Source organism: Hypanus sabinus, chromosome 20 (assembly GCF_030144855.1).
Source record: "Hypanus sabinus isolate sHypSab1 chromosome 20, sHypSab1.hap1, whole genome shotgun sequence".
NCBI classification, from domain to species: Eukaryota; Metazoa; Chordata; class Chondrichthyes; order Myliobatiformes; family Dasyatidae; genus Hypanus; species Hypanus sabinus.
In genome coordinates, this window is record NC_082725.1 from 13,572,344 (window position 1) to 13,599,194 (window position 26,851).

At 42.4% G+C, this 26,851-nt stretch overlaps 1 protein-coding gene and 1 long non-coding RNA gene across 3 annotated transcripts in view; one reads left to right on the top strand and one right to left on the bottom strand.

Annotated features, from left to right (window-relative positions):
• The window catches only part of LOC132378316 (uncharacterized), a 68,136-nt gene that overhangs the window by 35,224 nt on the left and 6,061 nt on the right, over positions 1-26,851 (bottom strand). The window lies entirely within an intron of this gene.
• Positions 1-26,851, top strand: part of cfap90 (cilia and flagella associated protein 90) — a 36,982-nt gene that overhangs the window by 9,479 nt on the left and 652 nt on the right. Inside the window, exons 2-3 of one of the 2 annotated variants that reach the window (XM_059945132.1) lie at positions 8,393-8,437; positions 21,711-21,827. In XM_059945132.1, coding sequence (XP_059801115.1) covers positions 8,393-8,437; positions 21,711-21,827 — 162 coding nt within the window. Of the gene's footprint in view, positions 1-8,392; positions 8,438-16,508; positions 16,855-21,710; positions 21,828-26,851 lie in introns of those variants that run through there. The other variant, XM_059945131.1, reaches the window with a different exon arrangement.

A 26,851-nucleotide genomic window follows, 5' to 3' on the forward strand; every position in this document is an offset into this window, starting at 1 on the left:
CAATGTGCGGAAGGAAAATGGTGCAAACAACAAAATCACAGTTATAAACAGAAGCTCATGAAAGTCAGCCCACAGCCGTGAAGCCAGTTATCAGTGCAGCCGATCCAGTAGTCCATCAGTTGCAGGCCGCAGCTTCAGTTCAGTACAGAGTCGAGTAAACCTTGCAGAGCAGCGAGCTGAACTGACTTGTCCCTCACCTCCAGCCTGCTACCCTGGCCTGGCACTTAAATTGTCCAAACCTCGGCTCATTCCTTGCTTTTGGACTCGCTTCACTACAGGCCCTGGGTCCTGATGCCTCGATTAGGCCGGTCCCCGACCTTTCCAAATTGGCCCAGTACTTAAATCAATCAAACCTATATATTTCAATGTAGATGTTACAAATAAAGCTAATTTTCAATCAAAGTGCAGCTTCTCACACGTGCCCAGATTAATCTTCATTTGCCATTTCCCTGCTGATTAATATCTGTAGTTGATCTATATCCTGATGTATATCATTTGAAACATCTCCACCAATCTGCAAAATTACTGATAAACCCCTTGACATTTTCATCCCAATTATAATCCGGTATAGTTGGCTGTACATTCATAACCTCTCAGGAGAAGTGGGTTGACAATTACTTGTTAGTTGCTTCTAGATACAACTCCATAACAGCTCATTGTGTAACTAGATCCCACAGGCCTATCTCCCACATATAATGCAATTTTCCACCTTCTGTCCAACACTCCCTCCACAAGCTTCTCACCCAAACCTCTGACATATCAAATTGTTGAAGTTTTCAATTTTTCTAAGTATGAACAGCTAGAGCTAGGCAAGGCAGATAATTGCAAGAAACACATCATTTTGACCTTATTTTTTTTAAATCCTTAACATCAAATAGTCGTAATATTGATAAGATTTCAATTTACTCAAAGCAACAGTTGTGGATGAGCCCAGATTCTTGGCTTTCATGACTTTACTTTTTTACATAGATCATTTGGTACAAGGAGGAAATCTGGGGGTGGGGAGGGGGTGAAAATGTGGTTAGACCACTCTGTTGCGTTCTGGTTACCTCATTATAGGAAGGATGTGAAAGCTTTAGGAAGGGTTCAGAAGAGACTCAGAACAATAAAAAATAAGTTACATCAAACTGTCTAACGGGGGGTGGGGGGGGACATCACTTCCCTGGCTATGGTTTTGATTCATTATAGAGCCTAATGACTGAGGTAAGAATGGCCTCATATATCTTACGAGGCCAGGTTAAGCAAGCTAGGGCTTTTCGCATTATATGGGAGGTGACTTGATACAGGTGTACAAGGTGTTAAGAGGCATGGATAGAATGGACAGCCAGAAACTTTTCCTCAGGATGAAAATGGCCAATCAAGGTGGGGCATAGCTTTAAGGTGTTTGGAGGAAAGTGTAGGATGGATGTCGGACAGAAGTTTTTTTTATATAAACAGAGAGTGGAGGTGAGTGGATCATCTTCCACCCATCTGAGATCCTTACCAGGAGCATTGCATATGCAGGGCTCTTAAGATCTTCCATGATTCCTCCCATCCATCCAACAATCTCTTTGATTCCCATACTACCAGGTAGGAGGTACCATAGCATTAGGGCAAGGACTGAGGCTTCTTCCCCCATGCCATGGGACTACTGAACTCCCTGCCACCACTCAGGTCTCTTCACGTATGAAGTTCCAGTAGCATAATACTGTTAATTGCTTAAACTTGTGATGAAAATGCACCTCATTATTTGATAAAGTAATATTACCATAAATAAGTATTGTGTGTGAGAGTTATACGCACTTTGGTCTGGTAGAATGTTGTTCAGTTATGTATGTGTTTTTTTTTTTGTCCTCTCCGCTTCTTGTGGTGCATCGGCCAGCAACCTTGCTGCTTCTTTAGCATTTGTCTTATTTTAAAGAAAATGAGGCCAGGTTGCTAGCTCAGCGCTCAACCCAGACGTGTGCAAAGTGCCGGCCGGATTCGAATGCGGGACCGCTCACCTCAAAGTTCAGTGCGGAAGCCACGAGGTCACTGGCCTGCCAATGTATACAGCTGAAATGAGAAAGAACTTGAACCTGTGGGCTGAAGGGCCTGTACTGTGCTACGACTGAACAGTGGAACCGAATAGTATCAAAGATAAAAATGACAAGCTGTCAATTTTTTTCCCCTCTGTTATTCACTTGAAGATTCAGGGTTGGCTTGATTATCACCAAACACCAAACTAACATAGATTACCCATTTCCCCATGACATCCTCTCACCTCTCTAATCCTGCATTTGTACACTGCTAATACTATTGTTCTTTCAGAAATACTAAAATAGGTCTAGAATACAAGAGCAGGATGTGATGTTGAGGCTTTATAAAGGCACTGGTGAGCTCTCACCTTGAGTATTGTGAACAGTTTTGGGCTCCTCATCTAAGAAAAGATGTGCTGGCATTAGAGAGAGTTCTGAGGCAGTTCACAAAGATGATTGTGGGAATGTAAAGGTTATCATACGAGAAACATTGGATGGCTCTGGGTCTGTACTTACTGGAATTTAGAAGAATGAGGGGTGATCTCATTGAAACCTTTCAAATGTTAAAAGGCCTAGACGTGGAAAGGGATGTTTCCCATGGTGGGGCAAGTCTAGGACAAGAGGGCACAGCCTCAGGATGGTGGGGGGTGGGTCCATTTAAAACAGATGCAGAGAAATTTCTTTAGCCAGAGTGGGGTGAACTTGTTACCACAGGCAGGTATGGAGGTATGGAAGCCAGATCATTGGGTGTATTTAAGGCAGAGCTTGATAGGTTCTTGATTGGACATGGCATCGGCATCAAAGGTTAGTGGAGAAGGCCAGGGAATGGTTGAGGAGGGGAAAAAATGATCAGCCCTGATTGAATGGTGGAGCAGATTCGATGGGCCAAACAGCCTGATTCTGCTCCTATGTCTTATGGTCTTACTTTAGAGCAAAGTTCCCAACTTCTTTATGCCATGGACCCCTACCGTTAACTGAGGGGTTCCTGGACCCCAGTTTGGCACCCCTGTTCGGAAGATTGTTTGTCCTTGCAGCTCTTCAAGAAAAATAGAAATAATTGAAGAGTATCTAATTTCAATTCAATTTAACCAATTTTCATCATGGTTTGTATTCGACCTAGTTGTCAACCTGACTCTTCAAAAGAGATCCAGCAGCTGAACTCAAATTAAATTATCTAGCATATGCCCAGATATTCCACAGGCCATCTTCACGGTGTCACTATTAGTCTGATTAATCTCCCGGTTGTTGTCAAGGAATGGTTTTCATCTCCAAGTGAAGCACCCCGTGACTCAACCCTCTACCCCGTCACATCAATCACCTGTAAGCGCATTTGGCAGGCTGGCTCTGAACTTGGGGCAATGACAAGCTCAACAAACCATTTTGCAAAAAACAAACTTCCAGCATGCTCATTATTAATGCATCTGTTCTTGTTATGTCAGTTGAACTGTACCAGAAACTTCTCAAATTTCAAATTAGCCAAGCAAAGTGCAGCAGTCCACCCACAATCTCACCGCATCCCGTCTCTCCAAGGATTTTCAACCAATTATTGGCAAGGAGATTTGCCCATAACTTACTCCCCAGATCAGCGATGCTGCTTTTCATAATCTCCAAGATACTTAATTGCAATTAGATGATCTTATATTAACTATTTTGCCAGTGGCAAGTAAAACAATGCAAGGACAATACTAAAATATTTTTAAATTACTATTGTTGGAAAAATGACTGCAAAATTTTAATGATTAAATTCTATTATAACAATGTTCCAGAAAAGGGCCTCTTTTCCCCCCTCATTTTTGTCCTTCAAGTGACAGGAATTCATTCCATAATATAAGGGAGCAAAAAAGTAACAGGGATGTATTAACCCAGGGCATCATCTCCTTGCATTGTTTTTAAGAAGGTGTGGGCTATGATTGCTATTGCAAACTGACGCAGACATTGAAGTGACAGTACTACTTTTCCTCTCTTACACAAAGACGAAGATCAAGCATTAGTGGAAGATCATCTACTCAGATTGTGCCCAATGGTCTGCTCCAATTGTTGGCCTGACATCACATTGAGATGTCTGTGGAGGAATGCTGTCGACTGCCACATGCAGGCTGCAGGAGCGCGTGCTGAGGAACGCACTGAAGCTTGGTACAGCCACCATACCGACTCAGTGGAGGACCACAGAATAGGGCCCCCTCTGCTGCTGGAGAGGGAGGGGCTGGGTTGGGTGGTGGCTGGCTTAGTAATATGAGTATACGTGAGTAGCGAGGGCTACGTGAGTAGCGGCTGTGCTGTTGCTGTGTAGAATGTAATAGGATAGTATTAAAAGCATTGACTAAGAAATGTAAACAATGAAAAGGCATTCATTGCAGTTTATTCTTGTAAATATTTTGCTATTATAAAGTATATTTTGCTTAATAATTAATTGTAGAATATTACAGCGCAATTACAGGCCATTTGGCCCCCAAAGTTGTGCCAACTTTTTAAACCTACTCTAAGATCAAACAAACTCTTCCCTCCTACGTAGCCCTCCAATTTTCTATCATCCAGGTGGCTATCTGAGAGTTTCTTAAATGTCTTTAAGGTATCTGCCTGACAGTGTTCCAGTGAATAAATAAAAGGTTCTGGTAAATGGTTGGCTCACTTTGGATTGGAATTTGAGGGGTCGGGAAAGACCCAAATCTGGCAGCGATGTGTGGAGTCAGGTCAGGCCAGAGAGAGGCATGTACACAGAAGTTTTTCAGAGAAGTGAAAATATACTAAACATGCATCTGTTCTCTCTCTGTATTGTATTGTGTTGTGTTTCACTTTTATTATGTTTAGTATGGTAACTGGTCACAAGTGGGGGTGTGGTAGAATGAAGGGCATCAGTTACATATTCATGCTTTGTTCAATGCATTACGTAGCTGGGGACTTACAGATGCCATGCCTTTTGCTGATTGCTCAACTACACTCAGCTTACAATTGGGTACTCTCAAGTTTTATTGCTACAAGGTGGTATGTTTCCTAATTGCTAATAAAGGATCGAATACTTATCTTCAACTTTGGAACCATCACTATTGGAGCTGAGGCTGCAACATGCAAGTTGAACAAATTATGGGGCCACCAGCAGCTGCAACTGTTGTGGTTAGTATTGGCCGCTAGTCTATATTAACAGTTTCCTTCCAAGATTATTAATTACATCAAACAATAAATATCAAGAAATGTAAACAGTGACATTACAACAAATGACAGGTTTCCAATGCCCGTGGCTGTGACAGGCTAAGAAGCATGCTAAAAGAAATATGGGTTCTGGTATATAGAGGCTGGTTCAGAGAATGGCCAGGAGAGGAGTGGGCCACCACGGTCTGACTGTGGACAAGAGTTACTGAATATCAAGTCACTGGCTGGGTCCTGGGGCTCAGAGGAGGGTTTAGTTGGAGAGGCTCTTCAAAGAGAGGGCAGAAATTGGGATGTTTAGGTTTGGGGAGTAGGAACGGGAAGTCTGACGGATAGATGTAAAGCAACTCTAGTAGGACATTGGTTAAACCTAGCTGTGGAACTGTTCAACAGCACATCCTCCAGGCTGAAAAAAAAATGAACCAATTTCCCTAAACATGGAACATAGAACATTACAGCACAGTACAGACCCTTTGGCCCAAGATGTTGTGCTGACCTTTTAACTTACTCCAAGATTAATCTAACTCTTCCTTCCCACACAGCCCTCCATTTTTCTTTTATCCTTGTGCCTCAGAGTCTTAAATGTCCCTAATGTATCAACCTCTACCACAAGCACGTTCTGTGCACTACCACGCTCTGTTAAACCTGCTCCTAACATCACTCTTATACTTTCCTCCAATCATCTTAAAATTATGCCCTGTCTTATTAGCCATTTCTGCCTGCGAATAAGTGGGGGAACCTTTTAGAAACTGAGATAGCTGAAAAAGTTTTGAAAAAGTGCAATGAACAGATTTTGTTGGGAATCTGACCGGGAAAATACTGGAAATGAGGTTAGAGTTGAAGGAAGAATCGATGAGGGTTTCTCTGGAAGAATCAAGGCAGGCAGGAATTAGTCAATATCACAGGGATCCCTTGCATTCAAAGTACAAAACAGCACCCTTGGCATAATCTGTAGAAACAATGATGGGAAGATGTTTGTCAGTGGCAAAGTCTTAACATTACTGGGCCAACTTCTTAATCTTGTGCATTCTGAAGAACAGGAACTCACATGTTAGGCTGTTGTTTATCAACTAAATCTGTGTACATCCCATCCAAACTCATTATCAATCTTCAAGACCTGGGCTTCTGTACCTCCCTCTGCAGCTGGATACTTCAAATCAGTGAGGCTTGGTAACATCACCACCTTGCTGATCATCAACATAGGTGCCCTTCAAGGCTGTACATTTACCCCCCTGCTCTACTGTCTATACATGACTCTGTGGCTATGCAGAGTGCCAATGCAATATGTAAATTTGCCAACAACCACAGTTATTGGGTGAATTACAGGTGCATGTTATATAACTAACCGCTTGACTAAATTGCTCCAAGTTCAAGTTCATTGTCATTTAACCGTATGCATGTATACTGCCAAACGAAATAACGTTCCTCCAGACCAAGGTATACAACACAGTACATATAACTCACACATAACAGAAAAGGTAATATTACCACGAATAAGCTAACAAATAAAATATATTTCAGAAGATTGCCATTTAGCATAAGGTCAAGCCAAGTCGCTTTATTTGTCACTTCAACCACAACTGCTGGTACAGGACACAGTAAAACCGAAACAGTGTTCTTCTGGGACCCTGGTGCTACATGAAACAACACAAAACTACACTAGACTTCAGACCTACCCGGGAGTACATAAAGTGCACAAAACAGTGCAAGACAGTACAATAATCAACAAACAAGACAATAGGCACAATAAAGGGCAAAGGTGCATTTATGACACGTTAAAAAGTGAACGGTATGAAGCTACTGGCACTTCTTATGGGATAAAGACCTGGCTGGTGGCAGGGAGTTCAGCAGTCTCATGGCTGGGGAAATAAGCTGTCTCCCATCTTAGCAGTCCTTGTCCTAAAGCTACAGTACCTCCTGCCCGATGGTGGGGGCGGTAGGGGGGGTCAAAGAGATTGTTGGACAGGTGGATGGAATCACTGACAATGCTAAGGGCCCCTTTAGCTAATTGTACCTTGCAAGTTATGTACATAAAACATGGAAACAAACTATTACTTACTTTCAAGGCAGTAATATAGTGATAACCCCAGGGTGTTCTGAAGGAGTCAATGAAACAGTGGGAGGTCAATATTCAGCCAAATCTGATTTGGCATAGAAAGAGAACATTGCAAAATAATGTTCGCTCCTTCATAGGAACACAGAGCAGGTTCCCACATCACTGCCACTCTGCTGAATGACACAGACATGTGGGTTTAAGCTGATGACCATATATTTGACAAATTTAGTAATACACCTTTTGACCTGGACTGAAAACCCACATTATTGTCGTCAGTGCAAAAATCAGGATGTCACTTCAATGTTGTAGTTTGAAATCAGGGACAAAATGACAGCCTCCACCCCCACCTCCCACAGGTGACATCAAAAGGAAGCTTCTCCCAAAGATTTATGGATAGCGGGGTTGACTTCACATTTCCAAAATCATTTGCCTTGAATATCTATTCAAGGTCTCCTTAATTTCAGTCACTTCAAAGTAATCTAACTGGCTGAGTAACTAATTGCAATAAAGAATTCTCACAGATACCAACCCATGGAGGTGGCAATGTCATTTTTTACTAACATTTCAAGTGATGTGTAAGTGTAGTGATGCTTATTCAGTGACCTTTATAACAAAGTGGGCTTGCGTCAGAACTTTTCACTGTTATTTTGCTATTTAGCCAGGGTGTAAATGGCTCATGCAAGCGGACATAACGTTAAGGTGATTGGAGGAAAGTATGGGGTGGGGGGGGGATGTCAGAGGTAAGTTTTTATACAGAGAGTAGGGTGTGTGTAGAACAACATGCCAGGGGCCGTGGCAGAGGCAGACACATTGGGGCATTTAAAGACACATGGATGAGAGAAAAGTGGAGGACCATGCAGAAGGGAAGGGTTGAATTGATCTTAGGTTAAATGGTTGGCACAACATTATGGACCAAAGGATTTGTGCTGTGCTGTAATGTTCTGTGGATTCTAGATACCTGTACTGATATTCCAAAAGAAATATCTTTAGCTCAATGTGATGGAAAATGGGGAATGTCAAAAACATGGAAGAGGCTAAGCTGTAAGTTTTCACAGCAAACAAAATACAAATACAGTTTACTGTAACTTTTAATTCAAACATGGCATCATGGGTGGAGAATAAAAGCCTGCTGTGGTTTATTGTTGTTCAACAGCTGATTCAGGTGATTTAATTTAATTTAATGGTTTAATTCCAGATGCTGTTGTGCTGCTTCTGTTACCCTGCACACATTATGTTTATGGTATGTAATAATTTTTACTGTTAAGTACATACGTGTGATAAACAAATCAAGAGAAAGACTGCTTCCCAGTAGCACATAAATTCAATGAAAATATAAGGGATAATAAAAATAGATTTTTCAAAATAAAGGATGTTCATTTTACTCCTGCACAATAGAATACCAAGGCTTCAAAAACATTGAGATTTCCTATCCAAATACATATTCTTCTAGTTACCTTCCACTTAGCAGTATAGGATCTTTGCAATCCAGCTGACCAGGCTCAGTGGTCACCAGCCTATCTAAACTACAACACTTCCAAAGAAAAGCTCATTCAATACTGGGCTACGTCCAGAATATGTACAGCATGTCTCCCTCTGTCTCTGCCTCTCAGTGTCTGTGTCAAGCTGAGCAACATAATCTTCAGGTCTCAAGTGCAAGATTGTAGGTTGACATTTAGTATTGAGACAGTGGCAATCATAAGGTTTGAAGATTCAGAAATCAATTTAAAACTATAGTCCTGTGCATAAATGGGCATTAAGGAACTATTAAGGGAATACACCAAATAAAATTATTCCGTTAATTTCACCATTAGCAACACAAAATACTGAGTAACTATTTGTACCTAAATTTTAAATCACAGCTGGTCTTTTAATTGCCTCTGACATTAATTAGTCTTTTCCTTAAAAGTTTAGGTTTCTAATTGCATGAATATTGCTGAAATGGCAAGCTAATCACGTCACAGCTGGAAAAACAGAGATTCTGGGAACAGAAAGAACAGGGAAAGTAGCAATATATCTTTCACTAATCAGACTGAAGGATTGTGAAATTAACAGGGCGAGGACCATGAATCAAGTTCGATGGAGTGTAAATTAAACTGGGAAATCCAATCAGGTTAGCAGCGGGCGGGGGGTGGTTGAAAGAGAAACAAAGGGAAAACGATAATACATTAACTTAGATAAATGTTAAAATTTTAAGGAATAACACTTGCAATTGATTTGTTTTTGGTGCAACTGAGACCAACTATCAGTAATTAGTGCATATCATACGTTTGTTATGTTCAGTGTTATATGACATTGCTGGTGATAGTCTTTCCATGACCATGATTGTTCTTGGCAATTTTTTCTGCAGAAGTGGTTTGCCATTTCCTTCTTCTGGGCAGTGTCTTTACAAGACGGGTGACCCCATCCATGATCAATGCGCTTTAGAGATTGTCCGCCTGGTGTCAGTGGTCGCATAACCAGGTCTTGTGATATGCACTAGCTGCACATACGATCATCCACCACCTGTTCTCATTACTTTTCGTGACTCAAATCGGGTTGGCGGGGGGCTAAGCAGATACTGCACCTTGCTCAAGGGTGACCTGCAGGCTAGTGGAGGGAAGGAGCGCCTTACACCTCCGTTGGTAGAGACACATCTCCACCCCACCACCCATATTCCATATCAAATACCTAAACTAACACTTAGATGATAATGAGGGTGGCATGGGAACACAGTGGTTAGTGAAACACTTTAAAGAGCCAGTGATCTGTGATTGCAGTTCAATTCCCACCCTGCCTGGAAGGAATTTGTATGTTCTCCCCATGTTCCTGCAAATTCCAGACCTACGGGTAGGTGTTAGTAAGTTGTGGGCACACTATGTTGGCACCATAAGCATTGCAACATTTGCGAGCGGCCCCCTGCACATATTCGGACTAGGTTAGTCATTGACGCAAACAACACATTTCACTGTATGTTTCGATGCACATGTGACAAATAAAGCTAATCTTGATGAGCAAGGACCATCTTTTGACTGCAAGTTATCTGTTGTATCAATGGCAACTTCATTGATGATGGCAAGGCAGCCCTTTGATTAGTCTGTGGAACAAAATTTTGTCTTTGGATTGTAACAACTCACAGAGTCTTGAGATTTTAGTTGAATAGCCCTGGACATGAACATGGGCACAATGGTACACAATCAATTTGAGCTATAGATAAAATTCATGTTGCTTATTCATAATCAATTTGCCTTGGTGCTGAATAATGAGAGCAGCTGGTACACACTATTGCACTGTGACCACATTGGTTGGCAGAACACAGACAAGAGAAGAATGCTTCTGCCTGCTCCATCAGGAAATCTGCTGCGAGCAAGCTCTTCGTGTGGGTGGTCCTCAGACTCATGCTAAAAGGGCAGTGGGGGAATAGAAATAGATAGGTACAGCTCTTGAACTTATGCATAGTGCGGCAGAAATAGTTCAATAACCTTAACTGTAATCAGGTAAGTTAACTTCAAACCACATTACTGGCACACTGCCAGCCTCAATACTGCTCATTGCATCACAGCCCATCACTCACCTACCACCAACTTTTAAAATCAGGATTGAGTGCCAACATTCAGAAACAATAGTAAAATTATATGCTTTTCAACACCCTACCGCCAAGAGGACCACAACCTTGAGGTTACCCGACCTGCAGAGTTCCTCCAGCATTTTGTGTGTTTTGCTTTGGATTTCTATCTGCACCGTCTCTTGCATTTATGGCAGTGGTAAAATTTCTAGGTATGTGGATGAACAGAAGGCTAATGTGCAAGGTGCATCTGAGTACAGTTCAAGAGAACTGTAAAAAAGGCCTTAGTGAGCTTATACGAGGAAATCTGCAGATGCTGGAAATTCAAACAACACACACAAAATGCTGGTGGAACACAGCAGGCCAGGCAGCATCTATAAGGAGAAGCACTGTCGACGTTTCGGGCCGAGACCCTTCGTCAGGACTAACACTAACTTAGTGTGCTTAGTTGGGTGTGATTGGGATATGAGTGGTGGTGGCATCCGTCGGTCTCGAGAGACCATGGATCTGCGCCTGGAGTTTCCAGGGCGCAGGCCTGGGCTGGGTTGTATGGGACACCGGCAGTTGCCCATGCTGCAGGCCTTCCCCTCTCCACGCCACCGATGTTGTCCAAGGGAAGGGCACTAGGACCCATGCAGCTTGGCACAGGTGACGTCGCAGAGCAATGTGTTAAGTGCCTTGCTCAAGGACACAAACACGCTGCCTCAGCTGAGGCTCGAACCAGTGACCTTCAGGTTACTAGTCTGATGCCTTGTTCACTAGGCCACGCGCTAGTAGGAGGTCACTTAAATGGCTATCGCTCTAACCAGTTCTGTCTTTGTTTATGGATGTGTGGGTTATGGGTCAGCCTCACCAGCAGTCTTGAAACCTCTAGATCAGGGATTCCCAACCTGAGGTCTGTGGACCCCCCCCCCACCCCTTTCTTAATGGTATTGGTTCATGGCATAAGAGAGGTTGGGAACCTCTGCCCTAGATATAGTTCAAGCTCGAGCATTGAGATTTTGTTGTGGTGCTATGAAATCATCCCCAATTTTGGCATTACTGATAGAAGTGGGTGATGTGCATTTACACCCATTCAGCTCACAGTTAGGAATGGTTCATTGGGTTCTGGGGATATAAAGATGGTCATCTAATATTGGCAACATTGGAATGTGTTGAGAGTGCATTTGTAAGGTCTTCAGTTTTAGGTGGATGGGAGATGAATGGGCATAAAACCTTGGGTTGTCTGAGGAGGAATATGGTTTCAATCTACCCCTTTCTGTTGCTCGTCCATGCTTTGCTTATAGCTGATTTCCTCCCAAAGGGCCACAACCTTGTCGCTGGGTTTGGAGGCTTGCGTGCCTCAATGACCTGGAGAACTATGTTGGCTGGAGTCAGGGCTTTTATGCTTTGGCTCTTGGTAGGGTCACCCATGCCAAACAGGTCAAAGGGTAGAGGCCAGACTAAGAGTGGTCCACCAGTCCTCTGGGTTCGTGGGTTCAGCTCAATGCCAACAACATTGGTTAAACAAAGTTGTTGCAGAAACAGCAAAGAAGAACCCTTCTACATCTGATGTGTGACGAAATTCCTGGGACTTCACCTGGAACTTGCATGACTGACAAAAGTGAAAACCCAAAGGAAGCTACTGACATGATGAAGGAAGCCTTTGAACACCACCAGAGATGGAGGACCTTCATTGCTGCCCTAAATGCTAGCAGTATAACGGGCAGTAAGTAAATATGGTTGATTTAAGCCTTCATGAAAAGACCAAGATGAAGATTGATTGTATAATGCAACAATACATAGAAGTACCGACTAGAGATGGGGCAGTGTTGGATCTCCTGTAAGGGAATGCGATAGGTCAGCTGACAGATGTATGTGTTGGGGAGCACTTTGGGTCCAGTGATCACAATAGCATTAGCTTCAAAATAATTATGGAGAAGGACAGGACAGGACCTAGAGTTGAGATTTTTGATTGGAGAAAGGCTATCTTTGAGGAGATGCAAAGGGATTTAGAGAGAGTGGATTGGGTCAAGTTGTTTTATGGGAAGGATGTAATAGAGAAATGGAGGTCATTTAAGGTTGAAATTATGAGGGTACAGAATCTTTATGTTCCTGTTAGGTTGAAAGGAAAGGTTAAAGGTTTGAAAGAACCATGGTTTTCAAGGGATATTAGAAATTTGGTTTGGAAAAAGAGGGATGTCTACAATAGATATAGGCAGCATGGAGTAAAGGAATTGCTCGAGGAATATAAAGAATGTAAAAGGAATCTTAAGAAAGAGATTAGAAAAGCTAAAAGAAAATACGAGGTTGGTTTGGCAAATAAGGTGAAAGTAAATCCGAAAGGTTTCTACAGTTATATTAAAAGCAAGAGGATAGTGAGGGATAAAATTGGCCCCTTAGAGAATCAGAGTGGTCAACTATGTGTGGAGCCGAGGGAGATGGGAGAGATTTTGAACGATTTCTTCTCTTCAGTATTCACTAAGGAAAAGGATATTGAATTGTGTAAGGTATGGGAAACAAGTAAGGAAGTTATGGAACCTATGACAATTAAAGAGGTGGAAGTACTGGCGCTTTTAAGAAATTTAAAAGTGGATAAATCTCCGGATCCTGACAGGATATTCCCCAGGACTTTGATGGAAGTTTGTGTAGAAATAGCAGGAGCTCTGACGGAAATCTTCAAGATGTCATTAGAAACTGGGATTGTGCCAGAGGATTGACGTATTGCTCATGTGGTTCCATTGTTTAAAAAGGGTTCTAGAAGTAAGCCATCAATTATAGACCTGTCAGTTTGACATCAGTGGTGGGTAAATTAATGGAAAGTATTCTTAGAGATAGTATTAATAATTATCTGGATAGACAGGATCTGATTAGGAGTAGCCAGCATGGATTTGTGCGTGGAAGGTCATGTTTGACAAACCTTATTGAATTTTTTGAAGAAGTTACGAGGAATGTTGATGTGGGTAAGGCAGTGGATGTAGTCTATATGGACTTCAGCAAAGCCTTTGACAAAGTTCCACATGGAAGGTTAGTTAAGAAGGTTCAGTCGTTAGGTTTTAATGCTCGAGTAATAAAATAGATTCAACAGTGGCTAGGTGGGAGATGCCAGAGAGTAGTGGGGGATAATTGTTTATCGGGATGGAGGCTGGTGACTAGCGGTGTGCCTCAGGGATCTGTTTTGGGCCCAATGTTGTTTGTAATATACATAAATGATCTGGATGATGGGGTGGTAAATTGGATTAGTAAGTATGCCGATGATACTAAGGTAGGAGGTGTTGTGGATAATGAGGTGGGTTTTCAAAGCTTGCAGGGAGATTTCTGCCAGTTAGAAGAATGGGCTGAACGTTGGCAGATGGAGTTTAATGCTGAGAAGTGTGAGGTTCTACATTTTGGCAGGAATAATCCAAATAGAACATACAGGGTAAATGGTAGGGCATTGAGGAGTGCAGAGGAACAGAGAGATCTAGGAATAACAGTGCATAGTTCCCTGAAGGTGGAGTCTCATGTAGATAGGGTGGTGAAGAAGGCTTTTGGAACGCTGGCCTTTATAAATCAGAGCATTGAGTACAGAAGTTGGGATGTAATGTTAAAATTATACAAGGCATTGGTAAGGCCAAATTTAGAATATTGTGTGCAGTTCTGGTCACCGAATTATAGGAAAGATATCAATAAATTAGAGAGAGTGTAGAGACTAGGATGTTACCTGGGTTTCAGCACTTAAGTTACAGAGAAAAGTTGAACAAGTTAGGTCTCTATTCATTGGAGCGTAGAAGGTTGAGGGGGGATTTGATCGAGGTATTTAAAATTTTGAGAGGGATAGATAGAGTTGACGTGAATAGGCTGTTTCCATTGAGAGTAGGGGAGATTCAAACGAGAGGACATGATTTGAGAATTAGGGGGCAGAAGTTTAAGGGAAACACCAGGGGGTATTTCTTTACTCAGAGAGTGATAGCTGTGTGGAATGAGCTTCCTGTAGAAGTAGTAGAGGCCAGTTCAGTTGTGTCATTTAAAGGTAAAATTGGATAGGTATATGGACAGGAAAGGAGTGGAAGGTTATGGGCTGAGTGCGGGTAGGTGGGACGAGGTGAGATTAAGAGTTCGGCACAGACTAGGAGGGCTGAGATGGCCTGTTTCCGTGCTGTGATTGTTATATGGTTATATGGTTATATTAGTGGCACAGGAAGCTCAGCAACTTATGCAAGCTGGGCATTATGGTTTCTTACATATGGTTCAAGAGGTCCAGTGGAAGTTCACTCAGATGTTTCTGTTTATCTTCCAAAGTTTCAGGTGATTATTAAGAAAAGATTATCAAAGTTATTAGTATTCACATCTGAGATGGTTGCTATCATTTTAGCCTGGGAATGGGTTAAAAACGTACTTCAGAAGATGTAACCCTGAATATGTACTTCTATGCTTTGACATATTCTCAATTTTGACATCAATAAAAACAGATACTTCAAACGGCAAGCTAGGAAATCTTTTTTTGAAATTGGACAGCATCTGTTGAGGCTGCAGGGTCCAGGCTTGTGTTCCCATTTCTTATCCTAACCCTGCCCATCTTGGGGTTGAAGGAAACCAAGTGGCAGACATTCTAGTCTAGCAATCACTTAAAATCAAGGATGTAGCCTTTGTTTTAAGGGGAGGTGAAAGCTATAAATAAAAAATCTATTTGATTACTGTGGCAACAAAGTTGGGACAAGGAAGGGACGGTGTTTATACAAATGCAGAGGATGTTGGGAACTCGTCTCGGAGATGGGTATAAAAAAAGAGGGAAGATGTTATACTTGCACATTTATATATTGGATACACTAGGTGAATAATTTCTCGTTTAGAATTAGGATGCAATGATAGGGCATCTGTAAAGAGTGGACTTATCATGAAACAGTGCAGCATAAATTGTTTGAGTGCAGTTACTAGGAAAAACAAAGGGAACATCTAATTGCAAAATTGAGGTGTTTGGATCAAATACAGTTTAACATGGAGAGTTTGCTAGGATATCACTGTCATTGTAATGTATCTAATTGTGTATTTGACTTTCTAAACAGATTTATATTTTGATATTATTTGATTTTTTTTGTAGGGGGAGGGGGAATAGATCTCTTTGCTCCACACTCCACCTCAGTAGATGGCCGTAATGCACCTTATGTTCGTCTGCCAACCATGAAAGTTCAAAGTAAATTTATTACGAAAGTACCTACATATATCTCACCATATACAACCCTGAAATTCATCTTCCTGCGGACATACTCAATAAATCCATAACAGAATAATAACCATAATAGAATCAGTGAAAGACCACACAAACTTGGGTGTTCAACCAGTGTGTAAAAAAACTTTAACTTTACAAGAAGACGATGAGGTTGAATTTTTGTGCATTCATTTTTAAGCGCCTCCCTTTCTCGCTGCTGCCATCGGTAAGGAGTTCCAGGAGCCTTAGGTCCCACACCATCAGGTTCGGGAACGGTTACTACCAGGGTCCTGAACCAGCGTGGGATAGCTTCACTCACCTCAACTCTGAACTGATTCCACAACCTATACTCACTTTCAAGGGCTCTAGAACGCATGCTCTCAGTATTTGTACAGTTCCTCTTCTTTTGCGCATTGGCTGTTTGTCAGTCTTCGTGTCTTTCCATTGATTCCTGTTGTGTTTATCTGTTCTACTATGAACGCCTTTTCATATTTTGCTTTGTAAGAACTTTGAAGAAATTTTTACTTACCCATTTGTTCCCCCCCCCCCCCCAATGAGCAAAGGTCCCTTTCTGCAAGATAAAAGCACTGGGAGTGTTTGCTGTACATACACGAGGCTGCTGTGGACGTAAAGGAACAACACCCAGGTGGGGTCCCAAAGGACCCATTGTGACGGGAGCGCGGGTCCCAGCCGGTCACTGCGGGCTCGGGAGGCGGAGGCAGGTGATCCGGGTGGCGCTGAGCCGCAAGCTGTAGCTTGGTAACCTAGCAACGAGAAGACGCCGGAAACCGGCGCACGAAGCCCGCTCCCCTCCAGTAAACTGGAGGACATGACCGAGATCAGCAAACGCATCGACAAGAACACACCGCTGTCTGCACTGTCCGCCTTCAGCTTCATCCCCGAGAAACGGGACCTCAATGAGATCACTTACTTTGGTAATCAGAAGAAAGTGAGTGCTGGTTGCGCCTCTATCTCTCCCTGTTGCTGGACAGCCATGATCTCAACCCGCTGCTTAGTCGACTGCTAACTCCGTCTTTGAAATAGGTTCTTTAGTAAGGCACTCTAATTGTCCACACACCTCTCAATTTATCCCATTTCTGTCTTCAGGTTATTATTAAATCTACTTTCACCTCCGGAAATTCGTTCCGAATGTTACATTTCGTGTGGTCTTGAGGAACAAGATCAGCTGGGCATTCTTCCTCTCCCTCGAGCGAATTATTTCTTTTTAGATACTTATCCAGTGCGATACCAGAGTTGAATTTGCCTTCATTACTACCCCTTTTGGCAGTACATTTTCAGACCTTACTTGCTCATTACAATTTTTAAAAATTGCCTTTGTGTTCCGGCCAGTTACTTAAACATAAAACAGTACAGCAATAGGAATAGGCCATTCGGCCCAAAATGTCTGTGCTGACCATGGTGCCCAGTTAAATAATTCCATCTGCCTGCACATGGTATATACCCGTCCACTTCCGCCTATTCATATTGTTCCTAATGTTCCATTTCGTATCGTGTGGGCGATAATGGCCTTTCCGTGACCATGATTGTTCCTGGCATTTATTTTACAGAGGCGGTTTGCCATCGCCTTCTTCTGGGCCGTGTCTTTACAAGACGGATGATCCCGGCCATTATCAATACTCTTCAGAGATTGTCAGCCTGGTGTCAGTGGCTGCCTAACCAGGATTTGTGACCTGCACGTACAACCATCCACCACCTGCTCCCACGGCTTCACCTGACCCTGATCACCAGGCTAAGCAGGCAGTACACCTTGCAAAACAGTGTCCTGCAGGCTGGCGGAGGGAAGAGCACCTTGCACCTCCTTCAGTGAAGACATATTTCCACCCCGCCTCCCAACCTATTCATATGCCCCTGTCATTGTCCTATCTGCTTCCATCACCTCCCCGGCAGGGCATTTTTTACATCTGTAAAAAGACCTTACCTTGTACATTATTTTCAAACTACTCCTCCCCAATTTAAATCTACTCCCACTAAGACTTAGACACTTCCACCCTGGTGAAAGAGTTTCTTTAGTCTTTCTATTGCCTCTTAAGATTGTATATACTTGCATTCAATGTTTTTGAGTTCTTGATCCCTCAGCTACAGGGAACAATTTCTTGGGATCCACTTTCTGCACTCTTAATAATTGTAACCGCCTGTGTCAAATCCCCTTCTTTTGCAAGGAGAATCAATTCTATTTCTTTCAGTCTCTTCACTTAACCAAAGTCCCTCATCTCTGAAATAACTAAAGTAAATTTCTTTTGCACCCTCTCCAAAATCATTATATCTTTCCTGAAACCTGAGATTCACCTGGGAATTGTAGTCCAGTTCTGGTTGAGCAAGTGTTTAATGAAAATTCATTGTGATTTCCTTGTGGTATTCTATGCCTTATGAAGCTCAGGATATCAAGATATACTTAACCACTTTCTTTACATGCCTGCAACTCTGGAAAAAGAACTTTGCACATATATTCCTGATTTCTGTTTTTGAACACCTTTTCAAATTTTACCATCTACTTTATATTGATTTTTAAAAATATTTTTCTTCCTAAAATGTAATCATATTATTTATTTGTCACCTCTCTGCTCATTCCGCAAGCCTCATTACCAGAGATAGGAGCAGAATCGGGCCATTCTCCTGCCTTCTCCCTGAACCCTTTCACTCCCTGCCTAATCAAGAACCTAACTACCTCACCTTCAATATGTCTCCTTCAACTCTGCCATTCTGTACTTTACATTTCACGGTATTTCTGGTTTTGTGAATTTTGTTTATTTGGAGAGCACAAATCATTAATGTTTGATTATATACCTACTCTCTGGGGAACTCGTCTGTGCATTTCCCCCACTAAGGAAGCTTTTACTACTACTGTTATTTTCTGTTATGTAGTCAATTAGCCATCTTTCCCGTGACAGCCCCCTTTAATCTAGGAATTTATTAATACATATATGTCACAATTTACTATTTCGAGATTCATTGCCTTGTGCGACTTCATAATAAATACAAAGATACACAGCAGAGTCAGTGAAAACCACACACAACAAAGACAGGTAAAGAACCACTGTGCAGAAGTCAACAAACTGTGCAAATACTAAAAGAGAGGAGAGAAACAGAATCATAATAATAAATAAGCAACAGATATCGAGAACATCAGTTGTAGAGTCTCTGAAAGGGAGTCCATAGATGGTGGGAACAGTTCAATGTTGGGGTGAGTGAAGTTGAGTAAAGTTATCCCTTCTGGTTTAAGAGTCTGATAGTTGAAGGGTAATAACTGTTCCTAAAGCTGGTGGCGTGGGACCTGAGGCTCCTGTACCTCCTTTGACAATATTCTTTGTAGATGTGCTCAATAGTGGGGAGGGATGGACTGGACTGTACCCAGTACATTTTGTAATCATAATGCTGCACCTTTACAAATAAAAAAAGATGAGGCTGAGTACAGGGCTACGGTGGGAAACACTGTCACATGGTGCGAGCAGAATCGCCTGCAGCTTAATGTGAAAAAGACTAAGGAGCTGGTGGTGGACCTGAGGAGGGCTAAGGCACTGGTGACCCCTGTTTCCATCCAAGGGGTCAGTGTGGAAATGGTGGAGGATTACAACTACCTGGGGATACAAATTGACAATAAACTGGACTGGTCAAAGAACACTAAGACTGTCTACAAGAAGGGGCAGAGCCGTCTCTATCACCTGAGGAGACTGAGGTCCTTTAACATCTGCCGGACGATGCTGAGGATGTTCTACGAGTCTGTGGTGGCCAGTGCTATCATGTTTGCTGTTGTGTGCTGGGGCAGCAGGCTGGGGGTAGCAGACACCAACAGAATCAACAAACTCATTCGGAAGGCCAGTGATGTTGTGGGGGTGGAACTGGACTCTCTGACGGTGGTGTCTGAAAAGAGGATGCTGTCCAAGTTGCATGCCATCTTGGACAATGACTCCCATCCACTCCATAATGTACTGGTTAGGTACAGGAGTACATTCAGCCAGAGACTCATTCCACCGAGATGTTGCACTGAGTGTCATAGGAAGTCATTCCTGCCTGTGGCCATTGAATTTACAACTCCTCCCTCGGAGTGTCAGACACCCTGAGCCAATAGGCTGGTCCTGGACTTATTTCCACTTGGCATGATTAACTTATTATTATTTAATTATTTATGGTTTTATATTGCTATATTTCTTCACTGTTCTTGGTGCGGCTGTAATGAAACCCAATTTCCCTCGGGATCAATAAAGAATGTCTGTCTGTCTCTCTCATGAACTTAGTTATTGTGTATATTTCAGTTGATAGGTTCTTGATTAATCAGGGTGTCAGAAGGCAGGGGAATGGGGTTGAGAAGGACAATAAGTCAACCATGATGGAATGGCTAAGCAGACTTGATGGGCCAAATGGCTCAATTCCGCTCCTGGGTCTTATGGAAATGTCTTTACTACTGTATCATCAGAAAATAACTTTATGCTGGCTTTCTCCAAGCTATCACATTTGACCAAGTGACTGCTAATCCAGTCTCCGATCATTGTTCTAAAACATTTCCTTGCTCTAAGATCAAAGTAAACAGTGTATAGGCACTGGGTTTATCCCAGCATCTTTCTTCATTAAACAAGGGTCTAAAATTGGGAACTTGGACACTACCAAAAAAATCTAGATGTTTGGAATGCTGTGCCCAGAATTTCTGCCATTGCCTTCCTTACTCATCTCTTTTACACTGCCTTTGTCATGAACTGAGTAATTGCATGTCCCAAATCAGAGCAGATGGAAGCGCTTTGTAAATATACTGAACTATTTTAGTGAAAATTCATCTTGGACTTACTAAACCAAAATGTTGACAGTCTAATCAAGCTAAAGTACTGGCTAGGGAGGAGGATGAAATCACTTAAGGAGATATGGAGATCCTGGTGACTTTGGAGTTCCCAGTATTTCACTGGAGAAAGATATACACCATATTGCAGTGGATCTGGAGTCTTGTAGGCCTTATTGGCTCTGTGCTTTCTGAAAAATATATTAATGAAGCAGGTAGTTTTGACGGCAGTGGTTTCATTGTTCACAAGACATAGAGCCACTTGGTCCATCAATTTTGCTCCACTATTCTATCATGGCTGCTTTATTAATCCTCTCAACCCCATTCTCCTGCCTTCTCTCTGTTAACTTTGTTGACCTGACTAGTCATGAATCTATCAACCTCTGCTTTAAATATACTCAATAACTTGGCCTCCTCAACTGTCTGTGACAATGAATTCCACAAATGCACAATCCTCTGTCTAAAGAAATTTCTCCTCATCTGATCCAAAGGGATGTCATATTCTCAGACTGTGCGCTATAGTCCTAGACTCCACCACCATAGGAAACATCCTCTCCACATGCACCCTATATTAAATAATTATAACAGATGCCTACTATTTTCATTTCATTCTGTAATTGACTGAATTTAAATTTCCCAGCAATAATAGTGTGATATAATCTTTAGTTTAAATATCAGTCCTGGTTTCTGAATTACCAGATTATTAACCAAACCACAGCATTAGATACCCCAAATTTCATTGAATATGTGGAAGCCTTGTTCATGTGAATCGTTTAGGTTTCAGCTGCACTTTTGATTGGAGCTACGATAACACACAGCAACAGAAGCAGCTTTGAGGGAATTCCAGCCCACAGAAAGGCAGTTTAGAGTGGAAGGGAGAGATTTGTAAGAAAACAAATTATTTCCTTTCAACACCACAGCAACAAAGTCAGACAGTATAAAGTAAATTGAAGTTCTTCTATATTTATGACTGAACAAGGTCTTTCTATAGTTGTTAAGGTATTTTGTTTTCCTTTTAGGAAGTATCGGTGCTGATTTATGATCAGGTTTTTAAAGTGCAACAAGGATATAATAATAAAATTCATCGCGATGATCGAGAATACAGCCACAGCCAAGGTCTAAATGTGAATGCAGAGGTATGTTACAGTTTTGCTCTGTTAAAATGGAATCCACTATCAGAGTTATTGTACCTCGGTGAATTGGTATTATCCAACTTTCAGGAAAATTGGCTTTTCAAATGATAGTGCCCAGAAGGAATGCTGTAAACAAGCAATCTTTTTCCCCATTCTTTAATATTGTTCTGGTAAACATTTGTTTGTTCACAGAATCATGGCGTTGTCCAGCACAGGAACAGATTCTTTGAATCACTGCCAAGTACTCTTCTGTACCAATTCTATTTACCAGTGCTTGATCATTAGTCTTCAAGTGTTCCCCTACGGTGCGGTGCGGAAGTCTTAGGCTCATACAGTATATGCAGCTAAGGTGCCTGTATCTTTTGCACAGTACTGTATTTGGTTCCGCTGCTGTCTGTGAGGTATGTTCTTCCCATGACTGCATGGGTTCCCTCCAGGTGCTCCTGTTTCCTCCCACATGCCAAAAGACGTACTGGTTGATAGGTTAATTGGTCATTGTAAAAAGTCCCGTGACTAGGATGGGATTAAATCGGGGGTTGCTGGCCATTGTGGCTCAAAGGACCAGAGAGGCCTATTATGCACTGTATCTCAATAAAAAATTGTCAACTTGTAGCGCTACGGGAGGGGTGTGGGACAGGTGGCAGAGATGGACTGCCAAGGGTAGGAGTTGGCATGGGTGCAGAAACACCCAGCCCTGGGACACCAGGCAGTATCATTTGATTCCAAACAAATGGTTTACTGATCTTTACAGAATGCCTCTCTGGTGCTTTCCACTCCCTCCCCTCTCCCTTCCCCTTATCCAACCATGATTCCCCTCTTCCTGCCCTCTTCCACAATAGAGACCCATATCAGAAATAGGTTTATCATCACCCACATATGTTGTGAATTTTTTTTTCACATCACAGTGCAGTGCAATACATAAAATTACTACAATATTGTGCAAAAGTCTTAGGCAACCTAGATATATACCCAAGACTTTTGGTCAGAACTGAACATACTTGAAAATTTTCAGTCCCAGTCTTCAGCAGCTACTGCGGCACAGTTATTCAGGATCTAACACTTTAGCAGGAAATACACCCTCAGATCCCCTGTAAACCTCCTCCACTATCCTATAGAACCATATCCAATGAGGAAGTGTCCAAGTTGCATGCCATCTTGGACAATGACTCCCATCCACTCCATAATGTACTGGATAGGCACAGTACATTCAGCCAGAGACTCATTCCACCGAGATGTAACACTGAGCGTCATAGGAAGTCATTCCTGCCTGTGGCCATCAAACTTCACAACTCCTCTCTCGGAGTGTCAGACACCCTGAGCCAATAGGCTGGTCCTGGACTTATTTCCACTGGGCATGATTAACTTATTATTTAATTATTTATGGTTTTATATTGCTATAATTCTACACTATTCTTGGTTGGCGCTGCTGTAACGAAACCCATTTTCCCTCGGGATCAATAAAGTATGTCTGTCTGTCATCAATCACCTTACCATTGCCCATCTTATTTAATCGTATGAGCAACAATGATGAATACAAACTGAAATTCTCACTATTTAATAAATTTCTTTATTGACTGAATTTATGCCAAATGGCTTGTAATGATTTTGAAAAATTCTTATTAAGTGTTTCCCTGTCTAAGCTGTTCAAAATCAGGTGAGCAAGTGGGAAAATGGAGAAGAATAATGGAATCACTTTTAGACACCAATGTGATTCTCCTATAACTACCCATTCTTGAGTTTCTTTTTATTAGTCTGGAATACCTCATTTTAGAACAGTAGCCCCTTGTTCAACCACTCTCCGAGAATGCCTGAATTCTCAGTGTTAATTGGGCAGGGCAAGTTACAGTTAAATAAAAGCTCTGAATGTTTGGGGTCACCCATCTTGTAATGACACTGCCCAGAAGAAGGCAATGGTGAAGAACTCTCTGCAGAACAATCATTGTCACCATGATGGCCTACAGCACATAATGATGATGGTGGTTCTTGAAAATACTTAACAAATCTATTTGTAGTTGTCAGTGCCTGTTAGGATGGTACTTTTTATTGAAATACATGTTGCCCTTCAGTGAAGTTAAAATAGAAATGGTCCACGAGCACTATTCAAACAACATACACAAAATGCTGGTGGAACGCAGCAGGCCAGGCAGCATCTATAGGGAGAAGTACAGTCGATGTTTCGGGTCGAGACCCTTCGTCAGGACTAACTGAAAGAAGAGATAGTAAGAGATTTGAAAGTGGGAGGGGGAGGGGAGACCCAAAATGATAGAAGACAGGAGGGGGAGGGATGAAACCTAGAGCTGGGAGGTTGATTGGCAAAAGGGATACAAGTGCTGGAGAAGGGGGAGTATCATAGGATGGAAGGCCTTGGAAGAAAGAAAGGCGGAGGGGAGCAACCAAGGAAGATGGAGAACAGGCAAGGAATTATTGTGAGAGGGTCAGAGGGAAAAAAAATAATAAATAAATCAGGGATGGAGTAAGAAGGGGAGGACGGGCATTAACAGAAGTTAGAGAAATCAATTTTCATGCCATCAAGTTGGAGGCTACCCAGACGGAATATAAGGTGTTGTTCCTCCAACCTGAGAGTGGATTCATCTCCACAGTAGAGGAGGCCACGGATTGACATATCGGAATGGGAATGCGATGTGGAATTAAAATGTGTGGCCACTGGGAGATCCTGCTTCCTCTGGTGGACCGAGCATAGGTGTTCAGCGAAACGGTCTCCTAGTCTGTGTCGGGTCTCACCAATATATAAAAGGCCACACCGGGAGCACCGGACGCAGTATACCACTCCAGCCGACTCACAGGTGAAGTGTCGCCTCACCTGGAAGGACTGTCTGGGGCCCTGAATGGTGGTGAGGGAGGAAGTGTAAGGGCAGTTGTAGCACTTGTTCCGCTTACAAGGATAAGTGCCAGGAGGGAGATCGGTGGGAAGGGATGAGAGGGACGAATGGACAAGGAAGTTGAGTAGGGAGCAATCCCTGTGGAAAGCAGAAACCAGGGGGGGGGGGGGAAGAGGGAAAGATGTGCTTGGTGGTGGGATCCCGTTGGAGATGGCGGAAGTCACAGAGAATTATATGTTGGATATGGAGGCTGGTGGGGTGGTAGGTGAGGACAAGGGGAACCCTATCCCGAGTGGGGTGGTAGGTGGATGGGGTGAGGGCAGATGTGTGTGAAGTGGGAGAGATGCATTTGAGGGCAGTCAATGGTGGAGGAAGGGAAGATGCAGTGGAAATGGAGGAATTGAGAGAAGGTCCATGAGCACTGTCAAATATGGGTTCTTGTTGAGAGCCTTTCTTCTCCTCTTCCTCCCCTATCTCTGGGCTGTGAAGGAGGGAAGGGTTAAATCAACACACCATGGGCCAAAGGGTACTGTGCTGTACTGTTCTATGTTCTGTCTCCATCCTCCTTTGCAGCCGTCTTTATCCCTGGTGCTTTCTGTTCTCACCACCATGGTCATACCCATGAGCAGCTGGATTTTATTTAGAGACACAGCCCAAAGGGACCACGCTGCCCAATTATACCCATATGACCAATTAACCTACTAACTCATGCATCTCTGAAATGGGGAAGGAAACCAGAAAACCCTGAAGAAGCCCATGGGTCATGGGGAGAACATATAAACTTCTTACCACCAGTGGAGGAATTGAATCTGGATGCTGTAACTGTGCGTGAAATGTCCATGCCTTACTTACACTGCTGTGCTGCCTCTTGAAGTTTTAAACTTTGGGCAAACCCACAACAGCTGGCCTGGAGACACACACTCAATGAATCAGGAACAGCTTCTTCCCCTTTGCCATCAGATTTTTGAATGGATACTGAATCTATGAACATTACCTCACTTTTTTTTGCACTAATTATTTAATTTCATATATCTATTTCTTGCTGTAATTCACAATGTTTATTTTTCCTATGTTAGAATGTACAAATTTCACAACATATGCTGTTGATATTGAAACTGATTCTGATATTGCTGTTGTAGATTTTTAACGACCTCAAAGAATTATTTTCAGCAAAGCATCAACTATTATCACAGAAACAGCCTGTAACAAGAATTCAGCATCTGTACTAGATTATTTGAATAAATGCACAGGTGGTGGGTTTTTTTAATGTGGCAGAATCTGTGTTCAAGATAATGTGTGGCTTGAACTCTGGAAAGGCAGCATGAAGTTAAAGTTAGTTTTTTTTTGAAGTATTGACTTGTTTATTTATCTCGTGTATGTCCAGCCATTTTTGCACCATTGTCACCCAAACAGTCAAAATTTTCAAGTATAAAATTGGCAACTCTGGAGTCCAAGTCACTGGGTATATTTAAGGCAGAGGTTGATAGATTCTTGATTAGTCAGGGCATGAAGGGATACAGGGGGAAGGCAGGGGATGGTGGCTTAGAGAGAAATGGATCAGTCATGATGAAATGGTGGAACAGCCTCAATGGGCCAAATGGTCTAATACTGCTCCTGTATCTTATGGTCATTAAACTATTAAAATACTTTAGAATAAGTAATGCAAGTTTTTCACAAGCAAATTTCCAGGGCGATGAGTGCGAAGGGAAGTTGAGGGGTAGGGGTTTGGAGTAGGAAGATGGTGGCAATCAAAGATTTAAAGAGTGGTGGGATACACTTGAAAGTGTAAAGTAGCAGCACCTGGTTCAGTTTTTACTCCTGCCTCAGTGGTTGATCTTTCAGAATTGGAATGAATAGAAATGCTTCTACAAATCAAGGGATTTGAGAGTTAGGGGGCAGAAGTTTAAGGGAAACACGAGGGGGTATTTCTTTACTCAGAGAGTGATAGCTGTGTGGAATGAGCTTCCTGTAGAAGTAGTAGAGGCCAGTTCAGTTGTGTCATTTAAGGTAAAATTGGATAGGTATATGGACAGGAAAGGAGTGCAGGTTTATGGGCTGAGTGCGGGTAGGTGGGACTAGATGAGATTAAGAGTTCGGCATGGACTAGGAGGGCCAAGATGGCCTGTTTCCGTGCTGTGATTGTTATATGGTTATATGGATGATTACAGTTTGTTGTTCAGGTAATGA